This window comes from Amblyraja radiata, chromosome 32 (genome assembly GCF_010909765.2).
Source record: "Amblyraja radiata isolate CabotCenter1 chromosome 32, sAmbRad1.1.pri, whole genome shotgun sequence".
In the NCBI taxonomy this organism is placed as follows: domain Eukaryota; kingdom Metazoa; phylum Chordata; class Chondrichthyes; order Rajiformes; family Rajidae; genus Amblyraja; species Amblyraja radiata.
The window spans coordinates 8,344,846-8,363,417 of record NC_045987.1 but is presented as its reverse complement, the minus strand read 5'-3'; the positions used below and the strand labels follow the sequence as shown (position 1 = coordinate 8,363,417).

Genomic DNA, 18,572 nt, shown 5'->3' with positions numbered 1-18,572 from the left:
TCGGGTAATAAAATGTATTCAATTTAATTGAATTCACACACAACGGTGAACACCATGCTTTCCCTCACCTCTGCCATAGTCTGATGGTGGACCCACTGTTGAAGGAATTCTCTGTCCTTTCTGGATTTCATTTCACCCCAAATGGAAGATCACCACCTTGGAGAACTGGAAGCACAACTACCCTTTCATTGGTTTACAAATTAAAAAAACACTAAACTACCTAACAATAAAAGTCTTGCAATTGAACGTTGGCACCTGTAATGAGAATGTCTGGAAGTGGTTCTGGTGCCTACAACGTGGCCAGCAACAGGAAGCTGGTCTTGGTGGATGAGCCTCCTATTAAAGGCCTAATTGGGAATGGATACTCAGTGCAGGAGAAGGCATGGAAGGTAAGGAGTCACAGAGAACACCAGCCTGCAGCCCACCACTCAACCACGCATTTTCACATCGACATGGCGATGAACCTCAACTAACAACCCATGACTCACTGATAAGTAAATGAGTTACTGAGCCTCCACACAATCCAATAGCCTCCCTGTTCATATAACAGAGAGACAGAAGATGCTGTACACCAGCAGTCCGGTTCCATAACGCTTCGTCAGTGATCACCGTATGCGCGGTTTGGTCACATTCCAATAAACAAAACCAGAAGCAACTGATCAATTGCCAATTCCCAACTGCAACAGCAGTTTCTGTCAGAGATGCTGGTCCAATGCAGCCAGCTACATGAGCACGAGGCTGTGCTGCATATTATTACAGACACTCCCTGCATAGTGACCATCTCATGTCAGTGTGCTTTCAATGCAACAATCTGTGTTTGTCTCTCGCCTCATGTAACCAAGTCCAGCTCACATCCGATATAGTCAAATGTAATCGAGAATCTCGGTCTCCATTTCATTTTCGCTTCCCTCCGACGGTGCGTATTCTTCTTCCTCATCTTCCTCCTCCTCCTCTGCAGATTCATGCTCTTCTCTCTCCTGAGTGACTGATGGTTTCTTTCTCAGACAAGTCGAAGCTGAGCACGAGGGAAAAGGAAAAGAAAAACAATGACATATAAAACCAATATCAGCTTCACAGTGCTCGGGAGAACAGTTCCCAATCTGGACTTCCCAGCTGCCCATACGTTAACACCAGACGGCAACTCCTGATGGTGAACAGTGTAACTTCCAAATGCTGAACAATGTTAGTGAAGAGGAGATGTTACCCAAGTCAAATCTCCAATACACCTGTAGACAGAGGATGTTCAGGCAGCTGCAAAATTCCCCAAAGGTGCTTGAGCTTCAAATATGAAAAATCCCCCAAAGTTAGAGACAATCATTCTTTATGTTTCAGTTAATCTGAGACTAGGATGGATGTCACAGAATTCCAAGATTGCCATGTTATACAGATACATGAATGACGACATCACTGCAAGTGAATGAGTCCAATGAGTTGCAGAAACAAGTGGCTTGGTGAGACTTGGGGCGAGCATGAAAGGATGAACAATGGGGAGGCAAAGAGTGGCACAATGCCAGAGTTTGAAGAGTCATTGGCACAGGCTGCACTCCTGCAGAAGTGCCAGCCAGCCCAAGATATTTGGGCTTAAATATTGGAGAGATACTTGAAGATACAATTTTATATCCCCAAATTGAGAATGTTAACCAATGGCTCTTCAAAATACCATGTACACAGCTTTTCCTCCTTTTAAGATAGGCAGAAGTGCACTGTAACACCTTATGGTGTACGGGCCAAACACAGGCAAAAAGACTAGCTTAGATGGGGCATCTTGGTCAGCTTTGACGTGTTGAGCCAAACTGTACGGTGCGTCTTTATTATAAAATTTTACATCAAAGCTACAGAACATCTCTGTGTATGATATATATTTTTTCTATAATAAAATTGTCTTATGGTGGAGGTTTCAGCAATACATCTACTATGTAGAGGTACACAAAAATGCTGGAGAAACTCAGCGGGTGCAGCAGCATCTATGGAGCGAAGGAAATAGGCAACGTTTCGAGCCGAATAGGAACCATTTCAGGAAATAGGCAACGTTTCGGGCCGAAACCCATAAGGGTTTCGGCCCGAAACGTTGCCTATTTCCTTCGCTCCATAGATGTTGCTGCACCCGCTGAGTTTCTCCAGCATTTTTGTATACCTTCGATTTTCCAGCATCTGCAGTTCCTTCATAAATACTATGTATTTGCTTAATTCACACATATTACACACAGATACTGTGTTCAGTTGCAGCAGAGTGCAATTCAGCACAATAGTTGTCAAATAAATGCTAGTCACAGGTCAAGGTTCTCATGTTCGCAAACTTCTAAAATAAAATATATTGGAGAGCAAGCAGCGAATGTGAACACGACTGGATCTAGGCATGAAGGCGGACACAGGAATACTGGGCTCCGTAGTCTAGGGGAGAAAGTTACTGGGTGAATGTCGCCGCAGTAATTAAATAATTTAAATAGCATGAATAAATTTAACTGAAGTTACAGCAGAGGAGCAAAAGGAGTCACGGGGAACTGCGTTTGCTGGAACCTTGAACAAAATAAAACAAAGTGCTGGAGGAACTTAGTGGGTCGGTCAGCATCTGTGAAGGCAATGGACAGGCGATGTTTTAGGTCATGACTCAGTCTTAAGAAAGGTCACGACCTGAAACGTTGTCCATCTATTCTTTCCACAGATGCTGCCTGACCTACTGAGTTCCTCCAGCACTTTGCTCGTAGCTGAAAAAGGATAGTCAGTGGTTGAAGCAGGGAGAGAAACAAAGTCACGTCGACACGAAGAAAAAGATTTTGATTCTTCTTTTCAGTCTAGTTACCGGCCTCACCTGCTCGATTTTTGCGACAGACCTCTTTAATCATGTTGGACATCCGATCCCGGAGGTCATCACTGGTTTTTGGCAAACACCAGCCATCCCTCTCATCACATGTGGTCTCGTTGCCATTATTGCGATGGATGATATTTTTTAAACTGAAGTAACAGAAGGGAACCAGTTTCAGAGAGGAGATGGCCATCATTCAACACTTGTAATACTTGAAACACTCTGAAAGCTAGGTAAGCGGGTACACAAATCTAAACCTGCATTTCTACTGATAAAATTCTACTTAAGGTTACAGAAAATACACAATAGTCTAGGTCATAATGTGCTGATCGTGACAAACTTGAATCCTGAGTCAGAAGGTTGAAGATTAAAGTCCCACTCCCGACACATTGGCTTAGTGTAGGTCTGACTGGTGGCACAGTGGCCATTGGTAGAGTTGCTGCCTCACAGCGCCAATGACCCAAGTTCGATCCTGACTATGGATCTTACTATGGTGTTATCTGTATGGAGTTTGTGCGTCTTCCCCATGACGGCATGGGTTTTCTCCGGTTTTCTCCCACATTCCAAAGATGTGCACGTTTGTAGGTTAATTGGATTCAGTAAAATGTCCCTATTGTGTAGGGCCATATTAGTGTACGGTGATCGTTGTTTAGCACGGACTCAGTGGGCCGAAGGGCCTGTTTCTGAGCTGTACCTCTAAACTAAACTGACGGAAACTTAAACCAAGGTCCCATCAGTCTTTCCAGGTCTGTGTACAAGATCTGATGGCACTGTTTTGAAGAACAACCGGGACGTTCCTTGCTGATGTCCAGGCCAATATTTATCCCCAAGACAACTCAGTTAAATAGTGAGAAGTTTAAAACCAAAGCCCCCGGTACTTGTACGTCCCATTCACTCTCCCACTGAAACCCCTTCCTATTCTAGTCCAATGAACAGCACCTGTCTACATCCAAGTCACACAGCTGATAAAACATCTGGCGATAGGGTGGCAAAGTGTCCTCTCGGAAGATGTACACCGACTCCTGGAATTATAAGAAAAGTAGATATCAGGACGATAAACATTATACAATGAACCTATTGCATTCTGATCTAATCCAATCCTTTGCTGGCACTCAGTCCATTCAAATCTGCAGGGAGATACAGTTGGGTGGGAAGAGAGAGTGTCAAGACTGGCTAAAACAAATTTTAAATCAGAATTTTATAAAACACTAGACCAAGTGCAGACACGTTGGGTCTGTTTCCCTAACGGCGTTTGCGGGGGGGGGGGGGGGCGGCGGCATCACACTCACATTAACCACCCCCCAAACACACAGGGGGGGGGGAAGGGAGGTGAGAAGAGGGGAGGGAGGGGAGAGGAGGAGGAGGAAACGGGACAGATTTGGGAGGGAAAGGAGAGCGGGGTAGGAGGGGAGAGAGGGGGATGGGGAGAGAGACGTGGGGGAGGGGGCGATGGGGAGGGAGGGGAGGATGGAGGGAGGGGAGGATGGAGGGAGGGGGAGAGGGGTGGGGGGAGAGAGGGGAAAGAGTGGGGAGAGAGGAGGGGGAAGGGGGGAGAGAAGAGGAAGAGTGGGGAGGGAGGAGGAGAGGGGTAGGGGGAGTGATGGAAGAGGGACAGAGGGGTAGGGGGAAGGGGGTGGGGAGAGAGGGAAGGGGGGTGGGGGAGGGATGAGGAGAGGGAGAGGGGGAGAGGAGTGGGGAGGGAGGGGTAGCGGGAGTGGTGGAAGAGGGACGGGGGAGTGGTGGAAGAGGAACAGAGGGGAAGGGGTGGGGGAGAGAGGGTAAGGGAAGGGAAGAGAGAGGGGTGGCGGAGGAAGAGGGGTGGGGTAAGGGGAGAGAAGTGGAAGAGTGGGGAGGGAGGGGTAGGGGGAGTGGTGGAAGAGGGACAGAGCGGTATGGGGAAGGGGGCGGGGGGAGAGAGGGAAGGGGGTGGGGTAGAGAGGGAAGGGGGGTGGGGGAGAGAGGGATGGGTGGGAGAGGGAGAGGGGTGAGAAGAGGGAAACATAGAAATTAAGTGCATGAGTAGGCCATTCGGCCCTACGAGCCTGCACCACCATTCAATATGATCATGGCTGATCATCCAACTCAGTATCCTGTACCTGCCTTCTCTCCATACCCCCTGATCCCTTTAGGCACAAGGGCCAGATCTAACTCCCTCTTAAATATAGCCAATGAACTGGCCTCAACTACCTTCTGTGCCAGTGAATTCCAGAGATTCACCACTCTCTGTGTGAAAAATGTTTTTCTCATCTCGGTCCTAAAAGATTTACCCCTTATCCTTAAACTGTGACCCCTTGTTCTGGACTTCCCCAACATCTGGAACAATCTTCCTGCATCTAGCCTGTCCAACCCCTTAAGAATTTTGTAAGTCTATAAGATACCCCCTCAATCTTCTAAAATCTAGCGAGTACAAGCTGAGTCTATCCAGTCTTTATTCATATGAAAGTCCTGACATCCCAGGAATCAGTCTGGTGAGCCTTCTCTGTACTCCCACTATGGCAAGAATGTCTTTGAGCATTGGGCATTGTGACATCACACGATGGAACGTTCACCAGGGGCTGGGGCTGGGGCTGCTTCTATGGGTGAGAAGCCAGTATTTTTTGAAATATTGGGGGGGGGGGGGTGGGCTGCGGCATCACACTCACATTAACCACCCCCCAAACACACAGGTGGGGGGAGGGGGGGTGAGAAGAGGGGAGGGAGGGGAGAGGAGGAAACGGGACAGATTTGGGAGAGAAAGGAGAGCGGGGTAGGGGGTGAGAGAGGGGGATGGGGAGAGAGATGTGGGGGAGGGGGGGATGGGGAGGAGGGAGGGAGGGGGAGAGGGGTGGGGGAGAGAGGGGAAAGAATGGGGAGGGAGAGTGGAGGGGGTGGGGGGAGAGAAGTGGAAGAGTGGGGAGGGAGGAGGAGAGGGGTAGGGGGAGTGATGGAAGACGGACAGAGGGATAGGGGGAAGGGGGAGAGAGGGAAGGGGTGGGGGAGAGAGGGATGGGAGAGGGAGAGGGGTGAGGAGAGGGAGGGGGAGGAGAGAAGGGGAGAGAAGTGGAAGAGTGGGGAGAGAGGGGTAGAGGGGTAGCGGGAGTGGTGGAAGAGGGACGGGGGAGTGGTGGAAGAGGAACAGAGGGGTAAGAGGAAGGGGTGGGGGAGAGAGGGAAAGGGAGGGGAAGAGGGAGGGGTGGGGGAGAGAGGGATGGGTGGAAGAGGGAGAGGGGTGAGGAGAGGGAAACATAGAAACATAGAAATTAAGTGCAGGAGTAGGCCATTCGGCCCTTTGAGCCTGCACCACCATTCAATATGATCATGGCTGATCATCCAACTCAGTATCCTGTACCTGCCTTCTCTCCATATCCCCTGATCCCTTTAGCCACAAGGGCCACATCTAACTCCCTCTTAAGTTCCGATTGGACATATGTGAACATTGGGCATTGTGACATCACACAATGGAACGTTCACCAGGGGCTGGGGCTGGTGCTGCTTCTATGGGTGAGAAGCCAGTTTATTTTTGAAATATTGGGGGGGGGGGGAAGGATTTGATTAAAAACGTGTACTTAAACACGACGAAATGTAATGAGGAGCGGATACTTAGAAAGAAAAGTGAAATCTCTACCGAAATGGAAAAGATGTCGGCGATTCTGCGTCTGGTTTTGGAGTTGCAGTGAATCAAAGGAAGAAATGCAGCCGGCAGCCGGCCATGTAAATGAATCCATTCCGATTGGACATCTGCGAGCATTGGGCATTGTGATTGGACATCTGCGAGCATTGGGCATTGTGACATCACACGATGGAAACGAATCAAAAGGAAGAAAGGCAGCCGGACGGACGGCAGGCGACAGGCACACAGTTTTATATATTAGATAGAGATAGATAGATAGATAGATAGATAGATAGATAGATAGATAGATAGATGGGTGTGAAAAGAACCAGTTAATCAATTATCCCATTTGGACAAAACAGTGTACAAATGTTCATCACAACACCACCTAGTGGTTATTCGTATATTACATTAATTTTAACTCATTCACGTGTGTCCAATCTTTCACCTTATTCTCTGTAGCAGATGCATGTCCCTCCTCACGACTCTCTCTGGTCAGTCCACTATCCCTCTCTGACCCCATATTTCGCTACACATAGTTTTATCTTTAAATACATTGAGCAAAATTCTCACACCACCATTGTGTGTGGAAACTTACTTTGAGTTTGTATCCAGACAGGGTGAGCATTCTCCTATGTGGGTAGCCGAGAATCTTTGGAGCTTTAGTTAGATCCTGAATACGCACAACCTGGGGGACTAGGAGTTAGAGGGAATATCAAAATCATACAATTAAAAAGCAATACAGTCTGTGTCATTTAATAATCCACACTTGTCAAGTTCAGTAGCCTACATTGGGCAAATAGTGTTGATCAACTAGTATTAGCCGTGGTTTCAAGGACAATGCTGTTGCTGTTAAGGCATTGAGCAAGATATTCCTGATAGCTTAATGGGTTTCTTGTTGCTGATTTGATGTCTATTAACTTCAGTTAGTCAGATTTTTGAGCAATTTCGATCAGCACTTAGATGGCTCATTGGTGACCATGGTTTAAAGTTACACATTGACTTTAATGCAGTAAAACAGGCCCATGCACTTCACAGACTTAAAGAAACATTGTGAGGAAGACGAGAGAGGCAGAGATGCAAGAGATAATTCCAGAGGTAATGCTCAGACAGCTGAAGGCACAGCTACCTGTGCTGGAGTAATTAAAGTCCTGCATGTGTAAGAGGTTCAGATTGGGTCAACTGAAGGGATTTCCAATGGAGGCAAGAGCAAAGAAGACGTCAGGGATGGGAAGGTTTTAAACAAACGTCAACATCTTCTCTCTCTTTTCAGATAAATTCTTTAAACAGAGTAGGTTCTAACAGAAAAAAAATCCTCATTCTACTAATTGGACATGTATAAATCAGAAGGCATCTATAAAAATATCACCTATACGGTCAGAAATGATAATGGCTGTAGAATGTAGTATTAACATGACGTTCCATATAAAACTGTAAAGTGGGTGTTTATTCACTGAAATTTTCACTGAATAATTTGTGCTGGAGATGAATAACTTATAGGCTGGGTAAAGATCAACATACAACTCATACTCAATATATAGATGTATATATTATCTAAAAAATATCTATTGATTTATTTTGTTTTTTTAAGTGAAGGCAGTAAAATAGACATAAATCTACAGTTGAATGAGTTTTGTTTTTTTTTAAATCAGAAAGTGTGAGAGCTGAACTCCACAACACTGACCATACATTGGATCCAGTACCAAAGTATATGGAACTGATGCATCGAAATGCTGAGAACTATGTTCTGCACTCTGTATCTTCCACTTTGCACTATCTACTGTACTCAAGATTGAATTGTTTGAATGTATGTATGGTACTGTACATCTGATCTGTTTGAATAGCATGGAAAACATAGCTTTTCATTGTACTTCAATTCTCATTTACACTTTCATTGTACATGACAATAAAAAACCTAAACCTAAAACTTGCTTCCAAGTTACCCGACCCAAACCTGACAGGTTCCAACTATTGTGTTCAAGAAGGAACTGCCTCATAGCAAAAGGATTTGAGTATAGGAGCAGGGAGGTTCTACTGCAGTTGTACAGGGTCTTGGTGAGACCACACCTGGAGTATTGCGTACAGTTTTGGTCTCCAAATCTGAGGAAGGACATTATTGCCATAGAGGGAGTGCAGAGAAGGTTCACCAGACTGATTCCTGGGATGTCAGGACTGTCTTATGAAGAAAGACTGGATAGACTTGGTTTATACTCTCTAGAATTTAGGAGATTGAGAGGGGATCTTATAGAAACTTACAAAATTCTTAAGGGGTTGGACAGGCTAGATGCAGGAAGATTGCTCCCGATGTTGGGGAAGTCCAGGACAAGGGGTCACAGCTTAAGGATAAGGGGGAAATCCTTTAAAACCGAGATGAGAAGAACTTTTTTCACACAGAGAGTGGTGAATCTCTGGAACTCCCTGCCACAGAGGGTAGTCGAGGCCAGTTCATTGGCTATATTTAAGAGGGAGTTAGATGTGGCCCTGGTGGCTAAGGGGATCAGAGGGTATGGAGAGAAGGCAGGTACGGGATACTGAGTTGGATGATCAGCCATGATCATATTGAATGGCGGTGCAGGCTCGAAGGGCCGAATGGCCTACTCCTGCACCTAATTTCTATGTTTCTATGTTTCTATGTAAACCCTTCTTCAGACTGATCAGTCTGAAGAAGGGTTTCGGCCCGAAACGTTACTAATTTCCTTCGCTCCATAGATGCTGCTGCACCCGCTGAGTTTCTCCAGCATTTTTGTGTACCTGTAGGTTCCAACTATTGTCAAGGTTGAGATTTATGTACTGGCTAGGGGAGGTCAAATTTTATATCTTATATCCAAGTTGATCTCAAATACCCATGGCATCATAAATCATAACTCGTACAGGGGAGGCTGAATTAGAAGGTTTGTTAGTGTCCGACATTAAACATACACTTACTGAATCTTACCTGGCTTGCTGATGGTAATGGGCAGGCTGTAGTTAAATGTGCTGCGCTTTGCCTTCACTGGCATGTCAGAGGGCATATAACCTGTAAAGTAAAATACAATTATGTCTGTACCCTCATTGACACTTAACAGTGACATTTCCATTTACTGGTTCTTTATAGGTTTTAGTAGACTCAGGAACAGATACTTTCCCTCTGTTATCAGACTACTGAATGGTTCGTCCATAAGATAGGGTTGCAGTACAAATCTTCCAACCCACCTTAATGCGGACAACGGACTTTTTCCTCTGTAACTGTAACACTACAATGCTGAAAACTATATTCTGCAGTTTTCCTTTGCTCTGATGCCATCCTTTTGTATGACTGGATTGTATCCGATCTAACTCTGTAACACGCAAAAACAAAATATTTTCTTTGTATCGCGGTACACGTGACAATAATAAACCAATACCATTCAGGAGCAGGTATGTAATGTCTTTCCTGAGCAATAATGCTGTGCAGGGAGTTGAACACAAAACATTCCCAGGAATGCTGCACCAGCAGAGGAGGATTACTGAGGGACCAGCAGTACCAAGAGAGTGCCTCATTGACAGGGGGTACAGCTTTCATCTAAGGTGTCAAATCAGGGAGTTGGCTATCCTCCCAGCTTAATAGAGAAGATCCCACAACATCAGTTCAGTGACTGCATTCATCCATTCCAGGAAACATCCTGGTGAATGAGTTGTTTCACCAGGACGTTGCCTGGAAAGGATGAATGCAGTTACAAGGAGACTGGTCAGGTTGGGTTAATTCTGTTTGATGAGACAACAACTAGGGAATTATCTGATTGAGATATACAAAATATTGAAGATACTGATGGATAAATACGGAGAAGTATTTTCACTTAGCAGGGATATCCATGACGAAGGCACAAGTTAAAGGGCAAGTGATAGGTGTAGACACAAGGAACTGCAGATGCTGGTTAACAGAAAACTGCTGGAGTAGCATCTCTGGAGAACATGGATAGGTAGCGTTTTGGGTCGGGACCCTTCTTCAGACTCCAAGAGATAGGAGATGTAAGGAAGAATATTTTCCATCCTAAATTGTTTGAAATCTGACTATGAACATGAAAGATTTCCCAAGCAGCCTAGACCATCTTTATTCCTCAATAAACACTGAAACAAAAGATCTGTTGCTTCTTATCACATTGTCATTTTGGTAGCCTGCTGCACGCAAATTGGACACAGTATTCCTTCAAGATGTTGCCATAGGTTCACTCAAATCCGCAAGGCCAGATGGGAGTTCAGCTTAGCATCTAATATAAAAGATGGCAGCTGACAGTGTAGCGGTCCCCCAATACTACACTAGGAGATCAACTGAACAGAGAAGAGAAAATGTAGGTAGAAAATACATATATTCCTTTCCTTGTATTACATGTATATTTTTTTGTTTTTAAGCACAGAGTGTAATCAATTTCTCCTTCCATCAGTTACCATGTTTGGTGCTGCAACGAAGTCTGAAATCCAACACCTGATAAATCTTTGCCTTGGAATCTTTCCTTGGGTCATATCCGAACCTCACCCAGAGACTTCGCCAGGGACCTGTAAGCTGTGAAAAAGAGCAGACAAGCATGAGGTCATGCATTTTGGAAGGTCAAATCTCTCGTGGGACATACCGAGTAAACGGCAGTGGCTTTAGGAGCATGGATGTACAGAGACTGGAGTGCAAGTTCATAAATGAAATGGTGATATGAGTGAATAGGGTGATGAAAAAGGCATTTGGTGTGCTTGCCTTCATAGGCTGGGGACATGTTGCTGTTGTACAAAGTATTGGTCAACCAAGTACACAGTGTACAGTTCTGGTCACCATACGATAGGAGGATATGGTAGCAATAGAAAGTGTGCAGAAGTGATTCACCAGGACGTTGCCTGGAATGGTGAGTTGTAGTTATAAGAGATTGAATAGATTGGCTTTATTCACATTGTAAGGTAGGAGGTTGAGAGTAGACCTTAGAGGTTTATAAGAATGTGAAGGGCATAGACAGTCTGGTGCTTTTTTCCAGTGTAGAGAGAGAGAAGCTCAGATTTAGAGGACATGTGTTTAAGGTGAAAATGGAGAATTTTAAAGGACATCTTCTTCTTCTTCTTGAGCATGGCGTGCACAGCCTAAAGTTGGAGGACAACTTGTTCTATTTGATCTATTTGTTTGTGCACGTCGGGTTGATTGCATTAGTCGAATCAGGGTGGACCACATGAAGGTTGCAATCTCCCACCCCAAAGGACATCTGAGGGGTAGGCTTTTCACATAGAGGGCAGTGAATATCTGAAACATCTGCCAAGAAGTGGTGGTGGAGGCAGATACAATTACAATGCTTAAAAGGGGTGCAGGCATGAACTCGGAGTGGAAAGGCATAGAAGGATAGTGGCCTAATGCAGGCAAAAGGGATTAGCATAGATGGACATCATGAACGGTCGGCATGGATGAGGTGGGCTGAAAGGGCCCGATGGTGTGCTGTATGATTCTTTGTCGAGCACCCTCTGTGACTCACCATGTAGTAGGCTACAAAAGGCAGCAGCAGCTTCAGCTTCTCTGGATGCACATTAATATTTGACTTAACTGCATTTCTGGACCAAATGGGCCGGATTGCAAAGATCTGAGGAGACAGATAACAAATCTGCTCAATGAGATGCCAAGTTCTACCATTCACAAGTACAAGGCCGCATCTCACACAACTCACAACAAGGTACGTGTAATACTTTGTTTGTTGATGGAAATAGCACATCAACACCATCAAAAATACCGGAAACTGAAACAGAGAATACTAGAAGCCCTCAGAAGGTTAAGTAACGTATGTGGAAAGGGAAACAGAATTATGTTTCAGGTTTAAGACTCTTCTAATAATCTGAAATATTAATTCTGTTTCATTTTCCACAGATACAGCTTGACCTGTTGAATATTTCTGGCAGTTTCTGTTATTTATACTGTAGCATTGCACTACAAATTTTTTTTGAAAATGATGAGTGTTTCACAAACTCACGACGTCTCAAATCACTTTACAACCAACAAAGCATTTTGAAGTGTGGACAGCTTGTAATATGGGAAATTGCTGCAGCCAATTTGTCTTACAAACAGCAATATAATAATTCCACCACTAAGAATATTTACCACCCCACCAGGAAGAATTTATCTGCTGTTTATTGAAAGGTTGACTTCAAGGGGACTTGATAGAGGTCTTTAAAATGATGAGGGATAGACAGAGTTGACGTGGATAAGCTTTTTTCCATTGAGAGTAGGGAAGATTCAAACAAGAGGACATGATTTGAGAATTAAGGGACAGAAGTTTAGGGGTAACATGAGGGGGAACTTCTTTACTCAGAGAGTGGTAGCTGTGTGGAATGAGCTTCCAGTGGAAGTGGTGGAGGAAGGTTCGATTTTATCATTTAAAAATAAATTGGATAGGTATATGGACGGGAAAGGAATGGAGGGTTATGGTCTGAGTGGAGGTAGATAGGACTAGGGGAGAGTAAGTGTTCGGCACGGACTAGAAGGGCTGAGATGGCCCGTTTCCGTGCTGTAATAGTTAAATGGTAATATAGATCTAAATAAGCAACGTTCAAGCACTTTAAATGAAAAATGGACACCAGTACTGCTCACCCCTTTCAGTTCTTCTTCAACTTTCCGGTCTGCTGCCTGAGTGTTAAATTTGCTCCAGTTCTGAACGGCAGCTTCAAGTGGCTGGGATGGGACCTCGGCATCGTCAAAGTTTACAAATATGGCGTTGTGGGGACGGCGTGCTCGTCCCAGACCAATCAGATTCTCGTTGGACAATTTTGGAGGCTGATATCCTTCCCTGAGAAACAGACAAAATAATTGCCAATGGGGTTTGATCTCAAAATCACACCCAATATATCTTCCACTGTTCTGCCACAAATCCAAGAATGAAATCATTTGTAGGATGAGAGATCAAAAATTCAATTAGAATGGATTTGTGACCAATCATTGGGAAAAGTAACAGGAATTTTGTAATCAACATCAGTTTGTAATTTTAGAGTTTGTGAAATAATTAGTATCTACTAACAGAATATGAAAGAGTTTGTATTATCGTTAATTATCGTTATACTTTTTGTAACCTTGGGATATCACAAACACCTTGCAATTAAATAGGAATTAAGTAGGAATTGGGGGGAGGGGGTATTGAAAATAAAGTGAAAGAACTAGGCTTCATTCTTAGAGCTTTGAATAGTGAGATGGACATAAAATGCTGGAGTAACTCAGCGGGACAGGCGGTATCTCTGGAGAGAAGGAATGGGAGACGTTTTGGGTTAAGACCCTTCAGACTGGTCTCAGGAGGGCGTTGACCCAAAGATATGAAATCCTGCGGAGTTACTCCAGCTTTTTGTGTCTATCTTTGATCTGGAGTTCTTTCCTACACATTTTGAAGAGTGATAGTTGTCTTTGATTGAAAGATATATACTGAGAGGTCTTGTCAGGGTGGATGTGAAGGGATGCTGCTTCTTGTGAGAGAATCTAGAATCAAAAGTCTGTGTTTACCAGTAAGAGGTTGCCTCTTTGTACAAAGAAGGAAAGATTTCTTTATTTCAGAGAGCCTTGACTCTTTGGTCCCTCTGACTAAAGAAAATCCTCCTCATCTCCTTCCTAAAAGAACGTCCTTTAGTTCGAAGGCCATGACCCAGACTCTCCCACTAGTGGAAACATCCTCTCCACATCCACTCTATCCAAGCCTTTCACTATTCTGCAAATTTCCACGAAGAGAATGTTTAGTGAGATTACAGACAGATCAGTTGTAAAGCAGGTGGAGAACCCAAGGGGCGAGGTGCTACTAATTCATAAAGGGCATTCATAATTAATGCACTCGGAAATTCAAGAAAAATCTTTCCTAAAGAATGGCGAGAAAGTAAAACCTGCTAGTGCATGGATTGGAAGCGAAGGTAAGGAAGAAGAAATGATGATTAGGAGACTGTGGAGCTAAGGTTAGTTAAAAGGAGATGGAAACATTGAAACTGACAGACCCAATGAACCAAAAGCCACATTTCTGTTCAATGCTGCCAACACCCTGTCACATCGGTCAACTGTACTGACCTGTGCTGGACCTCTGGGCGATAGAAGTAATCCACAGGGTTATCCACACGGGAAAATATTGGAGGAGGGATATACAGCGGCAGCTCCTGATCAAAGAACTCCTTGTGTTCCGGCTTGCGGAGAATAACTTTGTCGTACATGGACATATGTGAGCCTGCTGATGTATTGTGCAAGGCAAGAAACTGGAAATCAGACATACCTGTAAAACACAATCAGGAGACTCACCAGACAATGAACCGGTGAACAGCACAGCACAAGTACAGGTTCTTCAGCCCACAATAGTTGTACCGAACATGATGCCAAAACCAACTCTTCACATATTCCATATCCACCCATTCCCTGCATATCCACATGTAAAATATTAAGGAGATGACCCAAGATGAAAGCAATGGGGAAATATGCCATTAAGGTAAAAAAAAGACAAACAATTGTCACCTGCTAACATTGCATAGAATGAAATAAAGTAGTGCCTTTCACAATCTCAGGACATCCTAACGTTATTACAACTAATTATGAATTTTTGTGGCTATACTTGCAAGGTAGCATATGTTAGAGACCATTTGTACAAGCACCTACAATGTGATAATCGTTTGCTAACGAGTCTTTTTTTTAAATATCTTGGCTGAGGCACAAAAAATGGCCAAGTCAATAAGCTTTTTTTTTTCAAAATTGTGCCACAGAACTGTCCACATCCAAGTACCATGAAGGCTTTTCCCTCTCTTTTGCTCCACCGGCAAACATCCCTTGGTCAGCAACGAACTGGATGGATCATAACACATTCCCTCCTCTTCTCCAATTCCCTAACAAAACTCCTGCACATTACTGGCTGAATTGAATTCATTTCCCCATTTCTTCTGAAGACAAACAGCTGAATTATACACAATCCAACTATATGTTACCCTGAAATTTGTAAGTGGTCCCGATAACACCAAGAATTTCCATTTCATATTTAATCTCTTCTTCACATTCTCCTTCCTTTGGAGGTGCCTCTGCTCTGATTTTCTTCTTTTTCCTCTTGACCCGGAGTAGCATGCTGGTTGAGGGGAACCGGTTACCACACACAGGGTGGCAGTAAGGATCCTTTGGACGGAAGTGCAGTTCAAGTCTCCTGCTTGGATCAGCGTAAATCTATTCCAAAATAAACAGATTTTAAAGAATTATTATCATAAACACCAGTTGGCCCTCAGTCAACCAGTTGGCCCTTCAATAGATCGATTATTTGAACAATCAGAGGACAAGATTTAGTGTAGCAGATGCTTTGCTCAATGTTAATTTGCTCAAACTTAAGCAAATATGTATACACTCCTGTGTTCTGTGGAATGATTTAGGGCACCTTTGAGATGGCAGATGGGCCAGCAATTAAAAAAACCCATCTGGAATTCAATTTCCAATGTGCAACTCTCCCAGTACTGTCAAGACTAGATCTTTGCACTCAAATCAATGGATGCGATTTGAACGGCAAACATAACTCTAAGAGAAGAGCCCCACCAGCAAGCCATGTAACCTTGTCACTAATTTCAGCACAGCAAGTGAAGGCCACCTTGTTTCACCTGTAAAACACAAAATGCTAGTCTAACAGCGGGTAAGACACCATCTATGGAGGACGTGGAGAGGTGGATGTTTTCGGTCGGGATACCTCTTCAGATTTCCAGTCTGAGAGTGGAGCAGAACTTCTTCACAGTAGGCATACTTTTAGAAGATTTAGAAGTGGAACAGTAAAATGGAAGCACAAGGAACTACAGATGCTGTAATCTTATGTAGAACACAAAGTGATGGAATAACTCAGCGGGTCAAGCAGCATCTCTTGAGATTATGGAAAGCATTTTATTTTCTACAGATGCAATGTAGAAAGCATTTTCTCTTCTATAGATGTGCCACAGAAGGCATTTTATCAGGACGTATCACAGCATGGTTCGGGAACAGCTCCATCCAAGACCGCAAGAAATTGCAGAGCGTTGTGGACTCCAACTGCACTTCATGCTGCCTCTGCAAGGCCACCAGCATAATCAAAGACCAATCTCACTCCGATCAGAAGTTTGAAAACACATACCTCCAGATTCAGGGACAGTTTATTCCCAGCTATAATCAGGCAGCTCCTCACACCAGCTAGAGTACAGCCTTGACCTCCCATCTACCTCATTGGAGACCTTTGAACTATCTTTAATTGGACTTTATCTTGCACTAAATGTTGTACCCGTTATCCTTTATTTGTAGGTACACAAAAATGCTGGAGAAACTCAGCGGGTGCAGCAGCATCTATGGAGCGAAGGAAATAGGCAACGTTTCGGGCCAAAACCCTTTATTTGTACACAGTGGACGGCTTGATTGTTACCATGTATATACTTTTCTTTGACTGGATGATACGCAACAACAACAAAAATTAACTGTACCTCGGTACACGTGATAATAATAAACTAAACGAAGGGTCTCGACCCATTCCATTTCTCCAGAGATGCTGCCTGACCCACTAAGTTGCTGCTCCAGATCTCCGTGTTTAACTTAAGATTCCAGCGTCTCCTTGATGTGGGGAGAACCCGCGGTTGGAGGGAGAGGTCAAGGCCATTCCTGGGGGCGAGTGGTGAAGGCCGGAGCGCCCCGGACTCACCCGGGAAACCCCCTCCTCTCCGCCCAGCGTCTCCAGCATCTTCAGCGGGTCGCGGACCACCCCCGGGTACTCGGCGCACACCAGTCGCTTCGCGGCGTCAAAGTGCACTTTCACCGCCGTTGTCTGCAAGCCGGCAAACTTGGCGGCAGCCCCCAGCTCGGGTGTCGGCTTCAGCGCAGGTTCCGACTCCACTTCCATCGTCTCAATGACGGCCGCCATGGCAGCATCTGGTCCCCACCTAACTACGTCCGGCCTACAACTAGTGGGGGAACAAACGGTCACGATGTTGGTTCCGCTTAACATTAAGTTATATTCAAGTACTATAATTATTAAGCTATGTAAACAGCAATGTGATGACAACCAATGGTAATGGTGAGTGAAGGATACATATGGCCAGGAGTTTGGCTCATGTTCTCTATTTTTCTTTAAGATTACATGATATTTCAATGCCCATCCCTGGGAGGGGCACTTAGTTCTTGGTTTCTTGGTCTTCCAAAATATTCCAAATGGAATTTAAACTGGAGGTGGTGAAGGGAGGGCTTAAGCCAGAAAGGGTTATTGGGAAGAAGAGCTACTTTAAATTTAGTTGCATCTGGTTGGGTAACACCTGTTTAAACTGACACCTGTTTAAATGTGTAGGAAGGAACTGCAGATACTGGTTTACACCCAAGATAGACACAAAATGCTGGAGTAACTCACCGGGACAGGCAGCATCTCTGGAGTCAGAACAAGGGTCTGGACACGAAACGTCACCCATACCTTTTCTTCAGAGATGCTGCCAGCCCTGCTGAGCATTTTATGTCTATTCTATTTTTTTTTTTAAATGGCTCTTCTGTCACAACACTACTGGGAGTTGTGTTCAATTCTTGTCCACCACTTTTCTTTCCAAGATCTACGTGTGAGTGACCTTGCTTTCAAAGGAAGAGTTTCTTACGTTTACTTGTTCATACTCTTGTGAATAACAGCAGGGATATTTAAATGTACTCACAACATGAAGTCAGTGTAATACAGCAAAGAAACATGCCTTAGGCCCACATCAACCAATTTGCTCATTTAAGCAAGTTTCATTTGCCTGGCTTGGACCCACGTCTATCTGAACCTTCCCCACCTATGTACCTGTCCAAATGTATTAAAATTTTTGTTATTGTACCAGCTTCAACCATTTTCTCTGGGAGCTTGTTTGAGCCCTCATGTTGCCCCTCGGGTCTTTTTAAATCTTTTCCTTCTCACCATACACCTTTGTCCACTAGTTTTTGAATCTACTTCTCTGGGAAAAAGACATGCATTCCCCTAATCCGTATCCCTCATGTTTTTAATACATGTCCGAGGTTACCCCTTAGTCTCCTACACTCTCCAAGGAATAAAGTCCTAGCCTGACACTCTCCCTATCACTCAGGTCCCTCAAGTCCCAGTAATATTCTTTCCAAAGATTGCAAAGAGTAACTTTGCAATTATGTCTTTCCCCATAGCAAGGTAACCAAGCTGTACACAGTGTTCCTAAGTGCGGTCTCACCTACATCTTTACAGATACAGTATAACATCCCAACTGCTATACTGAATGTCT

At 44.4% G+C, this 18,572-nt stretch overlaps 1 protein-coding gene across 1 annotated transcript; it reads right to left on the bottom strand.

Moving 5' to 3' along the window:
- Positions 1–17,291, bottom strand: gtf3c5 (general transcription factor IIIC subunit 5). Its single transcript, XM_033048923.1, has 11 exons — positions 17,009–17,291; positions 15,303–15,531; positions 14,404–14,602; positions 12,958–13,153; positions 11,852–11,956; positions 10,797–10,911; positions 9,328–9,408; positions 6,991–7,088; positions 3,743–3,825; positions 2,810–2,952; positions 1–1,015 (listed from the first exon to the last, which is right to left on the bottom strand). The coding sequence occupies exons 1-11, from the start codon at positions 17,225–17,227 to the stop codon at positions 864–866; spliced, it is 1,620 nt and encodes a 539-aa protein (XP_032904814.1). The 5' UTR covers positions 17,228–17,291; the 3' UTR covers positions 1–863.
- Between the last annotated feature and the right edge of the window lie 1,281 nt (positions 17,292–18,572).

What these genes read in the sequence shown, in the direction of transcription:
- gtf3c5 (XM_033048923.1), bottom strand. Translation starts at nt 17,227, where the DNA reads ATGGCGGCCGTCATTGAGACGATGGAAGTGGAGTCGGAACCTGCGCTG. An exon ending in CTTTTGTAGCCTACTACATG is followed by an intron (nt 10,912 to 11,851) that starts GTGAGTCACAGA and finishes TCTTTTTCACAG; the next exon opens with CTTACAGGTCCCTGGCGAAG. An exon ending in TGTGACTTGGATGTAGACAG is followed by an intron (nt 2,953 to 3,742) that starts GTGCTGTTCATT and finishes CTGTTACTTCAG; the next exon opens with TTTAAAAAATATCATCCATC.